Genomic DNA, 17,705 nt, shown 5'->3' on the forward strand with positions numbered 1-17,705 from the left:
TTCGTGACAATAAAAGCTGCATTAACTTGACCCAGATGATCCTATCTTCTCCAAATTTCACACAATTGATGACAGTCCAGCCCTTAACTCATCTACAAACTTATATTTCATCTTACTGATAGCGCCACCTACTGGCGATTTTTTTTCTTACGATTTTTCTTCGTTTTTTTCCAACCACGTTAACTGGACCTACCTCATGTTTGCTCAGATGAGGGTTTCCGCCTTCATGATGTCACAACATGAAGTTTGTGAGTTTTCGTGAATCGCTGTGGGCGTGGCTAAGCACTGTTCGCCAAGAAAACAACGCCACTTTTGAGGTTCTAAACTGGCACAGAAACACATGAAACTTGGCACACACATCTGGCCTGGCAAAATGAGCAATATTTTATCGTAGAATGTGCTATTTTTCCAAAAATGACTCGATAGCGCCCCCTAGAAATTTTTAACGAAGCAGCCCCGCTTGTACGTTTAAGCAAGATCTATGAATATTTTTAGGTGTATGAGGGAGCCCAAGACCTACAAAAAAAGTCTCTTGGACCCATATGCTAAAATGAACAGGAAGTGACCTACGAATTTTTGAATGTCCCATTTTTTACGATTTTAGCACACTTATGGTATTTTTACCAAATTGTAAACTCATTCTAAGTGTGATAACTAAGTCATTTATGAATATTCTTTTACTTTCCACCACTCAAAATGTTCACTGGCATCAGACCGATCCAAACATACGTACTTTTTTATTTTGTTTTATTTATTTTTGATAGCCTCTATGGACAATAACAGCAACATTGTGCAATGAGTACGAGCGATGATGTGTATATATACTTTTACAAAAAATACAAATCAGGGCAAATCATTCCCTAAAAATAAAAAAGTACACTGATTTTCACAGATCTTAACATTCACCAAAACCCATTGAGCTTGACACACTCTTCACACCTGGCAAAAGAAAAATCCACATGTAAAGGTTTATTATGCCATTTTCAAAGAAACTCTGCTCCCAATGTGCCAGTACCCCAACGTGCAAGTACCCCAACGTGGCCCGGGCTGCGAGGGCCCTTTATAGCTGCTTGCAGCTCTAGTTCAACCTGTTATTGCACAATTACCACGGTTTCCTTTTTGAAACAAGAACAGCTAGAGGTGCTTTGTGCATTTTTACCTGTTAACTCTTTTACTGCCACACGTTATCAAAAATACAACCCCTCACAGTGCCAGCCGATTTTGAGCATTTTTAAGTCATTTTTCAAAGCAAACAGAATATTGTGTGCTTTTACTACACATACGTGAGTACACACGACAGATTGGATTCCATTCTTTCATTAGAAAAAAAAAGTATGTTTCTACCTTATTCCGTACTTTAGTAATCACCATTTGAAAATAGGTAATTTGAGTGACATAAGCAAAAATCCAAAAAAATGAGAAAAAAGCTTTTTGTGAAGATACATTTTCTCCACAACAGTGCATTTTACATGAATATTTTTAGTTAAGTGACGCTCTGTGAATTAGATTTAATGTGACAAAGGCTTCGATCATTCACGTCATCCTTGAAAACTTTCTATTTCATCAGATTTGTCATGTTTCATTGGAATTCCATGTACCTTGAGCCCATTGAAAAGGGATACAATGCTGCCATCTGCTGGCCATAGTTTGTGGCTGTTTTTGATTCCACAACCCATTTACTAAGCAGCGCTGCAATTAGATGTTGCACTTCTCATTGATTAAAAAAAAAAAAAAAAAAAAAATGTAGTTGACGTCATTTAATGTTTATGGCGGCATACATTGTGATTTTTCTAATCGTTATTAACCATTTTTGGCAGTCAAAAGAGTTAAAGATGCTCATGCTTTTTCTTTTCTTTCTTTCTTTTAAATCTACGACGACAACAACAAAAATTTCATTTTCATCCATTGCCGTGGTTGGTCAAAACAAAAGTTTGGCAGGCACGCGCTGTTACGCCGCCACCGGCGTGGCATTTCATGCTTTTATTTGTTAGTCATGTTTCCTGTTTTACCCTGAAATTCTAACTCTCCTCTCACCCCAGGTCACTTGTCCTTCCTGCCGGTCAATAATTACCGGTCCCCGCCCATGATTATCACCACCTGCCACCAATCAACTACAGCAATAAAAGCCATCAGCATTCTCCCCTCCGTTGCCGAAGTGTCACGTCTGTGCATGGAAGCGTTCCACAGTCCTCGAGTCCTTGATCCTGTTACCTTGCCTTTTTGCCTTGTTTTTGTGCCTTTTCCTCCCCAGCGGAGCGTCCTTAGTTTTCCCCTGTGCCTTGAGCCCGTTTACCTCCCTAGCGGAGCGTCTTTAGTTGTCCCCTGTACCTTGTGCCTGTTTTTTCCTCCCCAGTGGAGCATTTTTAGTTCTCCACTTTTTGATTCCCCTTTCTCCTCTCAGTTTGAGAGGAGACAGCTGCTGACAAGAAATAAATCTGTTGTCTTGGTGGCCTACCTTTACCCTGCGTCCGAGTCCTACCTCTCCTCGTCGTGTCAGTACACTTCGGCCAGGATGGACCCAGCAGGAAAGGTCGAGGCTACGCTGCAGAGCCAGGAGGTCCGGCTTGAGAACCATGACAGGGTTCAGCAAGCCATGGTGTCGCAGCTGGGGGAACTGTCAAGCCAGGTCCACGAGCTGGTGAGCTACATGCGGCGCCGGGCTCCAGCCACCACCGGACAGCTACCTCAGCCTGAACTCTCCGTCCCGACCACGTCATTCACCGGGGTAGGATTGAGACTGGCCTCCCCAGAACGATACTCCGGTGAACCCGGACGTTGTCAGACTTTCCTCATGGAATGTGATATCCATTTTGAACATTCACCACAGGCATTCTCCACAGCCCGGTCCTGGGTGGCTTTCATGGTATCCCGCCTGACTGGACGGGCCAAAACCTGGGCGACCGCGGAATGGGCCAGGGGCTCCTCGGTCCGTCAGAATGTACAGGACTTTCAAGCCGCCTTGCGCCAAGTCTTTGATCCCGACAACAATGACCGAGAGAAGGCACGAGCATTGAGCCGGCTCCAACAAGGCAGAGAACCCGTCAGCGATTACGCAATCCGCTTTCGCACCTTGGCAACAAACAGTGGCTGGAACTCCACAGCACTACAGGATCACTTTATGAAAGGACTCTCACCCGCCATACAAGAACTCCTGATCCCCATGGAACTTCCCACCGACTTGGACGCTTTGATCTCCCTCGCGATCCGCACAGATCATCGTCACCGAGAACTGACCAAGATCAGCGGACTCCAAAGGAGGGAGGAACCCACCTCCCGGTCACAGCCACTGGTGACAGGGAGGCCGCAGCCCATCTTCCCACCCCGACCGGCGCCAAGGGAGGTGGGCCACGCCGGAGAGGAACCCATGCAGCTTGGACGGGCTCAGCTAACGGCCGAGGAGCGACAGCGTCGCCGCCGAGAGGGCCGCTGCTACTACTGTGGTGAACTTGGCCACCTGGTGGGAACCTGCACCGCTAAAAGAGGCTCACCGGTGAGTTCCCCGTCACCCCGACCCGCCAAGGATCACAGGCTCACGCAAATCCAGATAACCCACCGCAATCTCACCACAGATCTGTCAGCCCTCATTGACTCCGACGAGAGCCTCATGGAATGGGGCCTCGTAAAGCAAGTACGAGCCACCACCGAACCCCTTCCCCTGACCATCCAGGCTAGAGCGCTGAATGGCAAGGAGCTCTTCAGTATCACCCACATCACCGAACCCCTGGAAGTACGAATCGGACAGCACATCGAGACTCTCCGTTTCCATGTTTTCCATGCTTCATCACCCACTTTGGTTCTGGGACACCCTTGGCTGCGTCTACATAACCCCAGAATCGATTGGAACTCCGGAGTCGTACTGGAATGGGGAAAGGACTGTATGACTCACGTGTTGGAACAACCAGCACCCAGGACCACCACAGCCAAAGTTCACCAGGTGTCCCTTGCCTCGTCCGCTCAAGAGGAATACCCGAACCTACACACCGTTCCCTCCTGCTACCACCACCTGCGGGAGGTGTTCAGCAAAACCAAGGCCATGACTCTTCCTCCACATCGACCATACGACTGCCCGATTGACTTGATCCCAGGATCAACCATCCCCAAGGGGAGGTTGTACTCTGTCTCAGGACCCGAACGCCAAGCCATGAACACCTACATTGACGACTCCTTGAAAGCCGGACTCATCCGACCGTCTTCTTCCCCAGCAGGGGCAGGCTTCTTCTTTGTGAGCAAGAAGGATGGATCCCTACGCCCATGCATTGACTACAGCCCCCTGAATGATATCACAATTAAGAACCGATACCCACTGCCCTTGATGTCCTCGGTGTTCGACCAGTTGCAACAAGCTAAGATCTTCACGAAGCTCGATCTCCGAAACGCCTATCACCTCATCCGAATCCGCGAGGGGGATGAATGGAAGACTGGTTTCAACACTCCCCGGGGACATTATGAGTACCTCGTCATGCCTTTCGGACTCACGAACGCACCAGCAGTCTTCCAGGCCATGATTAACGAAGTACTAAAAGACTTTATTGACCACTTTGTGTACGTTTACTTGGATGACATCCTGATTTACTCTCCTGACCAAGTAAGCCATCGAAACCATGTGAACCGAGTCCTGCAACGCCTGCTTGATCATCATCTGTACGTGAAAGCTGAGAAAAGCCTGTTCCACGTGAACACCATCTCCTTCCTGGGATTTGTCGTTTCACCCGGGAGAGTGGAGATGGACTCCGACAAGGTCAGCGCCGCACGAAATTGGCCCACGCCGGACTCGCGAAAGAAGGTTCAGCAGTTCCTCGGATTCGCCAACTTTTACCGTCGGTTCATTAGGAACTTCAGCACCATTGCCGCTCCCCTACACACCTTGACCTCCCCGCAAGTTCGATTAATGTGGACCCCGGAAGCCGAAAGAGCATTCAAGGACTTGAAAATTCGATTTACCAACGCCCCAATCCTCAAAGTTCCTGACCCCAAACGCCAGTTCGTGGTTGAGGTCGACGCCTCGAACATTGGGATTGGGGCAGTATTGTCCCAGCGCTGCCAAGAGGACGGCAAGACGCATCCCTACGCCTTTCTCTCACGGAAGCTATCAAAAGCAGAACACAACTACTCTGTTGGAGATCGGGAGCTGCTCGCAGTAAAGGTGGCTCTCGAAGAATGGAGGCACTGGTTGGAAGGAGCTGAACACCCCTTCGTGATCTGGACCGACCATCAAAACCTGGAATATTTACGCCAGGCCAAGAGACTCAACCCTCGACAGGCCAGATGGTCTTTGTTTTTTTAATCGCTTCTCATTCTCTCTGACCTACAGGCCAGGCAGCAGAAACGTCAAGGCTGACGCCTTATCAAGAGTCCACGAGTCTGAGCCATTGGAGACCGAGCCTGAGACAATTTTGCCCCGTGACTGCATAGTCGGAGCTATGAGATGGCAGATTGAAGACGATGTCAAGGAGGCGCTTCGAAACATCACTCCTCCCACGACATGCCCTCCACGTCAGCTCTTCGTGCCTGAGGAGCTAAGGTCCCAGGTAATACACTGGGCTCACACATCACGGCTGTTTTGTCATCCTGGAGTCCGCAGGACCATATATGCTGTTGCCCGCAGATTCTGGTGGCCGGCAATGGAAACCACCATAAAAAGAGTACGTCGCTGCCTGTCCAACTTGTGCCCGCAACAAGACCTCAAATCAGTCCCGGATGGACCTTCTCCAACCGCTACCAATCCCATCCAGACCATGGGCAGAAATCTCCTTGGACTTTGTGACCGGACTGCCCCCATCCCATGGTAAAACCACAATCCTCACCGTTGTCGAGAGGTTCTCCAAAATGGTTCGCTTCATTCCACTATCCAAGCTCCCATCCGCCAAAACTACCGCAGACATCATGATCCACCACATATTCCGGTTTTATGGATTCCCACTACACATCGTCTCCGACCGTGGACCACAGTTCGTCTCCCGATTCTGGACACAATTCTGCAAAGCCCTAGGAGCCAAGGCCAACCTGACTTCAGGGTACCACCCGGAGGCCAATGGGCAGGCTGAAAGATTGAACCAGCAACTTGAAACCGGACTCCGATGCCTCGTCTCCCAGAACCCGACTACCTGGAGCACTTACCTGGTATGGGTCGAGCTTGCACATAACTCTCTGCCGACATCTGCCACAGGTCTCACCCCATTCAAATGTGTCCATGGCTACGACCCCCCTTTCTTCGCCGAGTTGGAAGAGGAGGCGACGGTACCCTCGGTCCAGACCATGATCCGTCGGTGCCACAAAGTCTGGTCGGCGGCCCGGATGGTGCTTCAATGCCAGGGAGACCAGGTAAAGAGGGCCGCCGACCGGAGAAGGAGACCGGCGCCCGAATACCGCCCAGGCCAACGGGTGTGGCTGTCAGCCAAACACCTCCGACTCAAGGTACCATGTCCAAAGCTGGCCCCGCGATTTGTGGGGCCTTTCCCTGTAGCCAAGAATCTAGGTCCAGCTGCCGTTCCACTCCGCCTGCCAAGATCCCTCAGAGTCCACCCTACATTCCACGTCAGTCAAGTCAAACCGGTCCACGAAAGCCCACTTGTGCCCTCCGAACCTGATCCACCTCCCCCCGAAATGATTGATGGCGGCCCCGTTTACAAGGTTAGAAAACTCTTGGACGTTTGTAATCGGGGCCGCGGAAGACAATATCTAGTAGACTGGGAGGGATACGGCCCGGAGGAAAGGCAATGGGTTCCCTCCCGGTTCATCGTTGATCCCTCGCTAATTGATGACTTCTACAGAGAACATCCTGACATTCCTGGGCCGTCGAGAGCCGGCCGTTGAGGCCGTTGACTGTCACGCCGCCACCGGCGTAGCGTTTCATGCTTTTATTTTGTTAGTCATGTTTCCTGTTTTACCCTGAAATTCTAACTCTCCTCTCACCCCAGGTCACTTGCCCTTCCTGCCGCTCAATAATTACCGGTCCCCGCCCATGATTATCACCACCTGCCACCAATCAACTACAGCAATAAAAGCCATCAGCATTTTCCCCTCCGTTGCCGAAGTGTCACGTCTGTGCATGGAAGCGTTCCACAGTCCTCGAGTCCTTGATCCTGTTACCTTGCCTTTTTGCCTTGTTTTTGTGCCTTTTCCTCCCCAGCGGAGCGTCCTTAGTTTTCCCCTGTGCCTTGAGCCTGTTTACCTCCCTAGCGGAGCGTCTTTAGTTGTCTCCTGTACCCTGTGCCTGTTTTTTCTTCCCCAGTGGAGCGTTTTTAATTCTCCACTTTTTGATTCCCCTTTCTCCTCTCAGTTTGAGAGGAGACAGCTGCCGACAAGAAATAAATCTGTTGCCTTGGTGGCCTACCTTTACCCTGCGTCTGAGTCCTACCTCTCCTCGTCGTGTCACGCGCAAGTTCCCACATTGCCCAATCAGCTCGAAGCATTGCATTGCATGCCCCGCATTTCCCGAGCAATTACCTTGGAGCAGTTCCGGATCAATATTGTGGAGAACTCTTTTAAGTGATTTACGTTATCATTCTGGCTCTTGCCAGGTGTGCAACCCTCAGTTTTTCGGGGAAAATGTATATCTGAGAGTTATCAGCGTGTTTTTGTAGAATTGTTTGTATTTACAAGAATAAATAAATAAATAAATAAATAAATGAATATATAAATAAATAACATAAAAATCCCGGTGCAATTCAGTTCAATTATGCAATGATTTTCGCTATTCACTGGCTGATGCATTCACTATCCTCCACATACTGTATAGTGCATTCCCACTGTACAATTTTATGTAGCAATATCACCCTTTGCACTAGGTGGCAGTCATGGCTTTGTTGCACTTGTATTGGATTTTACACTGCCTTATGCTACAATGCGAATAGGTCTAATAATTTTTGCAGATTTAGAATGACATGCAGGATAAACATAGTACCTCGATAATATAATTTTGTTTGAGTTGATTTTTGTGGGGAAAAATAATTAAACACATGAGTTGTTACACTTAATGTACTGGTAGGTTTGCTGTTCAGCAAGCTTGTACCGTTGTTGAATAGTAAGTTTATGCACGAGACAGCCTTTCCACTGAGGGTATTAAATAAATAAATAAATAAATAAATAAATAACAAAACAAAAAAAAAGAACATGGCTTTTTTTTTGATTGTTCAATCTCTTTGTTGTTGGATATTTTACGCATTGAGAAATGTGCTTTGAAGGTATGAAAAAAAAAAGTTTTATGTATGCACCTAGTTTTGCCATATATAAAAATGGCATTTTTGCCATGACTGTCACTTTAGTCACTGTATTATGCTCTTGTTATGGATATATTGACTTTTGCACTGTTTTCCTCCCATCTACATTACCTACATAGACATTCATTGTCTGTTTAAACATATATTCAATCCCATATTTAATAAATTCCTGTCAATGTAAAGTATTACTTAGAAATATGTTTTTTTTTAATGTTTATTTTATGTCATTTTAAATGCTACTCATAATGTGCAGTAATGTGAAATTTATTCACTTACATGGCAAAAAAAAAAAACGTGGTCCAATGTTGATTCCACAGTAGGACTCTTGAAAAATGGGGCCCTCTCAGACATTTAAGATGGCCTGGTATAGATGATAAATAGCAGTGGTGAGAGTACACACCCCTATTGGGAGCCTGGTAGAGAGGAGGTCCAAGTTGATCCAGAATCTATGTCTTGTGAGTGAAGAAATCCAGGATCCAGAGAAAGAGCTGGTTGTACAGAATTCAGTCTAGAATTTTTAGTAATGCAACATCAGCTCTGTCACAGTGTCTTCCATAAGTGGACAGGTTGTGTGATAACAGAGGGATTTTTATTCATGTATTATTTTTTGTTTATTTTAAATCTGACTTAATTACAGTCAAGTATACAGACTTTAACAGGACCTTTACTCGGGCGTTGAACACCACATCTGAATGTAACTTCGTGGGTGCAACCCTAGTAGTTTCTACCAAACGTGGAATAGTGGCATAATAACTGAGGGATTATTTTTTATAAAATTATTTTGCATCCAAAACAACGACGGTCCATCAGCCTACTACTGTGTACAATTATTTTTTTTTTAAACACTTTTATTTTTAAAAGGGCACTCATCACAGCGCAATGGAGGCGTGTTACCGAAATGCAAAGCAAAGTAGCAATCCTTATGGCTGGGTGGTTCGCGGACTTTGTAGTTTCCCACGGTCTGGTCGGGTCATGAAGGCAACACAAGACTTTTTGTAAGCGAAACACATTGGTTTTGGCGAGGTTACGGCCGACAGTAACTTTCAAAGCTCGCCGGTTGGCCAGATCATTTTTCAAATGCTACAGTTTAAATAATTAACAACGTTTGCTGAGGCGGTTTTTTTTTTTCAAGCGGAGGCTGGCCTGACTGCAGTCTTTCCGCTTCCAGCACCATACTATTAATGACATTTACTCGATCGTGACACTGAACCGGTTAATATAAAAGAGAAAACGGTGTGGGAGCAGTGATATACGTACACAACAGGCTATTTGCATAGAGTCAGACCATCGCCGTTTGCTTAAATTGGCGTGACAACAGGCCATAAACGCATAATTAATTTACGTTCATGAGTAAGATTGTTGTTTATACATTAAATCGACGAACAAGAACAATTACCTAATATGGTTTTCTCTCTTTTTCTTTAACATTAATTTATTTAATAAATGAACAGAAACAATTACCTGACCCGTATTTGACATCGTGGGAATGTAGACGGACGCTGTGTTTGGTGTTCAGGAGTTTTACCAGTGAACCGCAGGTAACATCTTTAAACTCCGTCTCTCTTCCCTCCAAATGTGACCACAACAGAAAAAATACCAGAGATTCGAGAAGAACTGCGGAGCTAATCTCCATCTTCTTGACTCTCCTCCGACTGTACAATGCCAAAAAAGTGCGAGCTAAGCGAACAAAGTTAAAACGTCATAACTGAGTTTAGCCAATTGTAGCGTGACGTGCAACAACACGGAAGTATACACTACACAGGCCCTGTTTCAATGCCGCTGATATTACTTATTAGCCGATTGGCCAAGACTTTTGAAGCCACGAGGAGTGTTCGAGGGCGCAAGGTTACAAGCGTTATAATTATCCGTATTATTATTAATCGAGCACTGGTTGAGGAAAAAAATTAATAAAAATGCCATACTCCATGGTTGAGGGGAAAAAAAATAAAAAATGCCATACTCCAGCCCAGTAGGTGGTGGTAATGCGTTTTCAAGGAACATTTTCAATTAGCTGAAGAAGCCGACGAAGGTCTTCATTCAATGTAACGACTTGGAATCAGTAACTACTGTATTTGTATCGCAATCGTTTTGATTTATGCAGAAGACTACAAGATGAGGACCGTTCTGATGGTGGCAGAAAAACCTTCCCTGGCTCAGTCGATTGCCAGAATTCTCTCTAAAGGTCTGTACAGATTGATTATTTGTACTACAAAGTTAGGCGTTTAATATTGAGTGACAAATCCTTTGGAATCAGAGTGGATTGTTTATGGTGTGAGTGCACTTATTTGCCTGCACCACATTTTATTTGAAAACATGCCAACCAAGCCTTGTTGTTTGTGCAGGAATGGCTTTAATCTTTTCCAGTACGAAGTTCATATTTTGCCGTGACCGGCCATTCTCCACCTACCGCTATTTTGCCGTGAGTGCGATTTTTTTTTTCGGGAGATGTAAACGAGCCGTTTTGTTTCACGTGTTGAGAGAAGAAGTAAACAGTTATTGAAGTGCCAACGTTTAAAGAAGTAGAAGACGCGATTGCTAGATTTGAACAGATACAAAATTTGACCTAGTTGCGGTTACGGATAAATATCCACAGCCTTTCCAGTAGTTGGCCTACACTTAAAAAAACGAATACTGCATGTTACTTAATATAATTGGTGAAACATTTTCACACTCAGATATTGAGTAGATTAGAAAGTTCTGACAGTGATTAAAAGAAAGCATGAATCATGAGTAAATCCAAGTATTATTTTCAAGTACATCTGAATGAATCGACTCTGGCTAAACTACTAGATAAATTAAGTAAATATAACTGAAATGCTGAGTAACTCCAAGTAATATTTTTAAGTATGTCTGAATGAATTGACCTGGCGCAATTACTTCATAAATTAAATACATGTAACTGAAATGCTGCGGTAACCAGTGTTGGGGGGTAACGCACTACTACATATTAAAGTAATATATTATGTGTCCATTACAACAGGAGGAGCAATGTAAAGCAATCATCTGTGAACAGAGTAGCTTACTATTGCATGATAACCACGGTATCGCAGAGTGATACGCTGGACACTGGTCCTCCTTTGAGAACAGTATCATATGAAATTAATACAATAGTCGGCTCAGCTCCGTACAGGCTGACAAGTCATTGTTTGTGACACTACTCACAGTCACGGTGTTACGAAAAAAAAACCCAAAAAAACTGCGGTTAGAACTGTAAAAATCTAAGCGTCATTGTGTTTTTAGATATAATTTGAATTAATGTGTCATCACTTGTAGAATGAAAATTAAACTGCACTAAAAAAAATAGAGGATGCTAGAACTGCACAAATGGAAATCAACCTGACTTTTTTTTTTTTTTTTAAACAGATGTTCTGCTTTTAATATCGTGACATGACGACGTTTGTGACCGTTTTAATATTGCGATACCACGATATTGCCGTTATCGTAACATCACTGGTAATAACGTTTGATGTGACACATTGTGGAATCCGACTGAAAGACATTTATTTGAGTAAGGCATTTATTTATTTTCAAGTGGTTGACACCAGGCAATTGGCATAGTCTCAAGTGTGGGAAAAATAAATCATGGATATACAGTAATTAATATTTTCAGTGTGTATTGGAAAATCTTCCTTTCATGAGTCCTCTCAGCAGACACGTGTCACAATTTACAATATCACTAGATGGCAGTCCCATCACCAGTCTTGCTTAACTTTGCCTGGAAATAGCACATATACAAGCTATGGTGATGAGCTCAAAGTCCAGGGAATAGCTTGCCGTCGGGAAACAGCTCGGGTTCTTCTTGAGGACGGGCATTCTCAGGGCTATAGGTATGGTCTCAAGACCAAAAGCGTTGTCCAGCCCTCTGCAGGAGTGGCTTGTGTGGCAGCTGGCTTCATGTATCACTTGAGGTACCCGGTTCAAGTCGATGTTCTCACTAGGCAAAGGGAGCAGAGTAAGACCAGAAATGCATAGTAAGCAAATGCATACATACACATGTGCTAATTAAGGCAAGGCAAGGCAAGGCAAGTTTATTTGTATAGCACATTTCATACACAAGGCAACTCAATGTGCTTTACACAAGGAAAGACAACACATCAACATCAAGAAACAGTAGTTAACATTCAGAGGAAGAAAAATAAATGAAAATAGGTTACAAAATTTACTAAAAAGAACATACAATAACAATCTTAAAACATTATTCAACAAACTTTAAAACATTTAACATAAGGAAGTTTCAAATAATAAAAAACACTTAATTGAAGCTGTTTAAAAGTCCCTAATCAAAGGTATCTGAAAAAAGCAAAGTTTTTAACCTTGATTTAAAAGCATTTACACTCGGGGCTGACTTCACTTCTGTTGGCAGCCCATTCCATCTGTGTGCAGCATAATAGCTAAATGCAGCTTCACCATGTTTGCTTCGAACTCTGGGTTCCACTAGTTGGCCCAAGTCTGTAGATCTCAGAGCCCTGCTGGGTTTGTACTCAATCAGCATTTCTTGGATATATTCAGCACACAAACCATTTAGTGATTTATAGACAAGTAGCAGAGCTTTAAAATCGATTCTACAGCTGACTGGGAGCCAGTGTAAATCCTTAAGTACTGGAGTAATATGTTCTGATCTCTTTGTTTTGGTCAGAACTCGAGCTGCAGCATTCTGAATGAGCTGCATTTTTCTCATGTTCTTTTGAGAGAGTCCAGTTAGAAGACCGTTACAGTAATCTAGTCTGCTGGAGATAAAAGCATGGAAAAGCTTCTCTTGGTCTGCTTGAAGCATGCAGTCCTTCAGTCTGGATATGTTTTTCAGCTGGTAAAATGCTGTTTTAGTGATGAATTTAATATGATTGCTGAAGGTCAGGTCTGAGTCTATTAGTACCCCAATTAAGACACTTAATTAGTAGGGCTGGGTTAAAAAACAAAACAAAAACAAAAAAAACACAATCGAATTGATTTTCCTTTTCGAGCCTGACATTGCGTCATAAAACCATGAATCAATTATTTTAATATCTTTTTCCGATAAATTCATAAGAAAATATAATTTTAAAAGCTGATTCTTTATTATTTTTTGTATGTTACTGTTTTCTTGAAATTTACTGTTCACATGAATTTAAGAGGATTTTCTTACATTTATGAAAGGCCTGTGTTATTGCAGACAATTCAGAATCATTTAATTTATGTTTACAATTATTGAATTAGAATTATGAAAGTATTTTCATCTCATCCTTGCTGATGTCAATCAATGTTTGTGTAACACTAAAGTGATTATAACACGTTACTTTTATTATTAAACTAAATCATTTAATCAGTTATTGTCTCAATAAAATTTAATTTCAAATTTAATGTTTGTGGAGTATTTATCATGTCCTAGATATTTAAGAAGAATTGATGTTCCAGAATCGGATCGAATCGTGGGAATAGAATTGAATCGAATCTAAACTCTTGTGAAGCGATTGAGAAACTATGCTTTGAATCGATACCCAGCCCGAAATCCAATACTGTGTTTACTTTTGCAGCACTGCAAACCCAACTGTCATAATAAATTCAGATAGTTAATAATTAACACTATAACAAAAATAAGCATTATCTTTGGCAGTGTTTTCGATACAAATGTCAGATCAGATCTCTTGCTGTACTCAGTTGTAGGGGTGTGACGATATCTCGATACGGTGATACATCGCGATATTTTCTCTCACAATGGGTTATCGATATGCCTATGTCAAGTATCGATACAGCCGCTGTCACGGCTCCATTGTTCCTTATTACGCAATTACTTGGCGGGCCGCTAGGGGGAGCGCTTGGCGGGGAAATGTGCGGCAGTCTTCAGCCGAAGAAGACCCAAGTTAACAAAACGCCAATTAAAACGCTGGCTGCATACAAGTCAGATGTGGATATATTGATAGTGTGGAATGGATACATTTCGGATTTTATCAAATGGAATAGAGAAGAGACAGACTTGGGTAGATGCAAGAACTGTCTCACAATAGCTACACTGGAAACATGACGAATATGACAGCCACTTAGAGCGGCATCATCCAGGACTTAGACTTGCTAAAGGTAAGAGCTAATTCTCTCTCTGTCTGCTAATTTAATCCTCCAATGGCAAAGTTGATCACGCACAGCATCTCTGTGTATATTTGCAATCGATTTCCACCCGGATAGCGTAGTTGTGAATGATGGTTTTCACTACGTTATTTCGTTAGGCGTCAGGGGCACGAGGGAGATGTCTTGCTCGGTGAGTTTAAGCGGGGGGCAATACGACACGAAAAACGCAACGCTGTGATCGTTACAAAATGAAATGGAGCTCAGCTCAAGCTCCCGAATGTGGGGCCACTCTCCCGAACTTCCAAACTACACTAGTGCAACAAGAAATGAGTAATGGCAAACTAACACATGAGAGCGGAGGCTCGCTAACAAAACGATGGGAGAAAGGAACACGTACAAATAGCCAGACCACGACTGAAGACAACCAGGTAAAATAACCGGTCATTTCACTGAGAAAAAGAATTCCAACTTTGTAAGAGGAGATCAGGGCTAAACTAATGCATTTCAGTCGTCACAACGAGTAGGTCTTACCAGCGAGTCAACAACGGATGGACAGTGATTGGGACCTCAAATCATACATGCTGCTCTTTTACTTTTCTTTTTCTTTTTTTTATTTTAAAGAAAAGCATGAGCTTACTTTTACTTGTGTAAGACATTTATCTGTCCAGCGAGTGACCCAGTTTTGCATAAGTTTCTATGAAAAATGTGTATTATATCGTCAATGTTAGTTTTAAAACATATCTTTCTACTTTTTGAAGCACACAATTTCTGAGCAATGTTAACATTGATATAATATCTAAAATTTCATTTAAATTTAATTCAAAATTTATAAAATGAAACAATTGACCATGTAACTGACTGGCATGTTGTATGACAGTAGTGTTTAAGAAAGACACAAATTTGTTAAAAGAAAGTTCTCTGTTGAGAAGACATTTGTATTTGTTTAAAAAAAATGCACTAAATTACTCACTCTGAAGAAGACACCAGTTTTAATGTTTTTTTTCAGTGATGGAATGAAAATAAACTATTTTGTCATTGAAAAAACATCAGTTTATGTCTTGAGTAGATTTATCGTGATTATCGTGGACTTATTTCCTGACCAATATATCGATAATCGCAGCATCGTCATATTGCGAGATAATCGTTATCGTGAGCCTCGTATCGTATCGTGAGGTACCCAGAGGTTCCCACCCCTACTCAGTTGTATCTGGCACACAATGTGGTTAATTTTCCGGTCTTTCATGCTCGGACAGTACTCACACATAATTCCAGGGGGCAATACTGCGCTCATTGATGTGGCTGGGCATATTGACCAACTGGCTGTAATCGTGCAAGCTGTACGTACAGATTGATTCATCGATACATTGGCTCTGCAGTGGCATAGCCAGGCACCAGTGGGCAACCAGCAGGCACAGCAAAAATACACGCAGCAGCTGGACACACACATAAAAAAAACAAGCTGGATGTTGTGGTTATTTCTTTACAGTACATTATGAGCACAGCTATAAAGCTAAACATTGCTTAATGACACAAAAATTCTATGAATCGTGACCATAAATCACATGCACTTCTTTACTCATGTCAACTTCAACCTCTGAAAATAGCACAGTTGCCACAGTATTTTGAATTTTATGGGTATTTGTCTTTTACACACTCCGCTCATAAGTTTAACTTTCAAGCACAACTGTATAACATATGCTAATAACAAGGTATTACTAGTTCACTGAGAAGAACCTGGACAGAATAAGAGGTACTAAGTGATGGATGGATTTAACAACAACGTGAATGTAAATGTCACATACCTGAATCCTTTCCATTAGTGATTTTCAGGGGTAGGACAGGACACTGTAAACTAGGTTTCTAAGTTAAGTCTTGATGTTGTTGCAGAGTGCCGTTTTTTTCCCTCTGAAGTTATAGTTTGCCTTTGGTCTTCACTGCATCCTTTGTCTGGAGTTTTGCCAGCCCGTTCTTGTTGTAACCCTTTTTATTTGTGTGTGCGTGTGCATGAGATTGCGAGCGTGCGCAAGTCATGAATTTAAAAGTATTTGTGATTTGTCATCAGTAAATCTCAAATGTTGGTGAGGAGGGGACATATTGGTCAATCTATTTCATATTCATATCTCCTTTATCAATTCAACCTTGAGGGAATAATTTTATTCACAGAATAGGAGAGAGCACTTTTCATTGCCCCCTCACAACCCTGGAATGGGACGAAGTATGTATTCAATAACTCTAAAACAGCCTTGGTTCATCATTATGAAGGATGATGTACTCACTTTGTTGATGTGTTTTGTGTATAAGTGAAATGCACATTAGGTTTGTGCTAGGGGTGCAGCAGATTTTGGTGTACGATTATAGTCTGAGAAAAAAACAACAACACGGTTTTACGGTTACACTTATAGACATAAAAAAAAATCACATCAGTATTCTTGTGTTTATTGTTTATATTTAATCCTAGTGTTTAATGTTTATTTTAACAACAATAAATAACTGAAAATACATAAAGTTGTTACCTTTTAAAACAAATACAGCATATTAGATATACAGGGTGTTCCAAAATGGTTGACCCCATTCTAAATGCCCATACCTCGGAAACTACTTGATGGATCTTAAAGCCCCAGTGTGTAGCTCACGACCGCCATCTATCGGTCAAACAAGATAATGCAATGATTTTAAGCACACGAACTACGGCGTCCCAGTGAGACCCTACTTCAACAGCCTACCACCAATTTCACCGGAACAGAACGCAAACAACTTCTGGTATTCCCTCGAGTGATGACGTAAGTGAATTGCATTTGTTAGACATACTGTACAGATCCCTAATATTTGTGATTTAGTCATTTAATTTCAGAATTTATATTTTTGTCGGCATAGTGATAGACCGATATGGTTTTTTCAAGGCCGATACCGATACAGATTATTTGTAGTCAAGTCGGCCGATAACCGATATTTCAAGCCGATATTCATTTGCAGTAAAATTGGGAGGGGGGGGGAATTCTTTCAAACTATATATAATTTCTCACTGAGTAACAAATTCATGTGAATGTAGCTCATTTGGGGTTTTTGTTAGGGTTCGTAAAAACGTTTCAAAAAGATTTTCGCGGTGAAAAATTGTGTGAATATGTTCCAAATGTGTTTACGACAAATAAAAACTGACTGCGAACATCTTACAAATCCTGATGAAAACCCCAAATTCGCTACGTACGCAAGTATCCCCTGCTCAGTGAGGTTTATCGGCCTTCAGATTCAAAACATGGCCGATGCCGATATTTGTCAAAATGCAAAATATCGGCGCCGATAATCGGCCGGCGCCGATAATCGGTCTATCCCTAGCATTGTTAGGAAATACTGTACGTCAGCTAATGATAATGGCTATCTATGTTCATATTTGTTAGTGCAACTAAACTATGCAACAGAGAACACACAGTTATGTTATATGTTTTATAG

At 42.7% G+C, this 17,705-nt stretch overlaps 3 protein-coding genes across 3 annotated transcripts in view; 1 reads left to right on the forward strand and 2 right to left on the reverse strand.

Annotated features, from left to right (window-relative positions):
- sdf2l1 (stromal cell-derived factor 2-like 1) overlaps positions 1 to 10,149 on the reverse strand; it is a 28,695-nt gene extending 18,546 nt beyond the window's left edge. Inside the window, exon 1 of the mRNA XM_077523010.1 lies at positions 9,681 to 10,149. Within this exon, the coding sequence (XP_077379136.1) occupies positions 9,681 to 9,852 (172 nt within the window). The 5' untranslated portion in view covers positions 9,853 to 10,149. The remainder of the gene's footprint in view (positions 1 to 9,680) is intronic.
- The window catches only part of top3b (DNA topoisomerase III beta), an 84,246-nt gene continuing 75,765 nt past the window's right edge, over positions 9,225 to 17,705 (forward strand). The window contains exons 1-2 of the mRNA XM_077523009.1: positions 9,225 to 10,064; positions 10,321 to 10,401. Coding sequence (XP_077379135.1) covers positions 10,332 to 10,401 — 70 coding nt within the window. The 5' untranslated portion in view covers positions 9,225 to 10,064; positions 10,321 to 10,331. The remainder of the gene's footprint in view (positions 10,065 to 10,320; positions 10,402 to 17,705) is intronic.
- LOC144019751 (interleukin-25) lies at positions 11,765 to 16,928 on the reverse strand. The gene is made up of 3 exons (XM_077523011.1): positions 16,061 to 16,928; positions 15,519 to 15,691; positions 11,765 to 12,153 (listed from the first exon to the last, which is right to left on the reverse strand). Exons 1-3 carry the CDS (start codon positions 16,073 to 16,075, stop codon positions 11,925 to 11,927), a joined length of 417 nt encoding a protein of 138 aa, XP_077379137.1. The 5' UTR covers positions 16,076 to 16,928; the 3' UTR covers positions 11,765 to 11,924.

The sequence above is a fragment of the Festucalex cinctus genome, chromosome 5, assembly GCF_051991245.1.
Source record: "Festucalex cinctus isolate MCC-2025b chromosome 5, RoL_Fcin_1.0, whole genome shotgun sequence".
NCBI classification, from domain to species: domain Eukaryota; kingdom Metazoa; phylum Chordata; class Actinopteri; order Syngnathiformes; family Syngnathidae; genus Festucalex; species Festucalex cinctus.

Coding starts and splice junctions, on each gene's coding strand:
- LOC144019751 (XM_077523011.1), bottom strand. Junction 12,154..15,518: donor ATTGCCCCCTGGAATTATGT/GTGAGTACTGTC, acceptor CCCTTTGCCTAG/TGAGAACATCGACTTGAACC.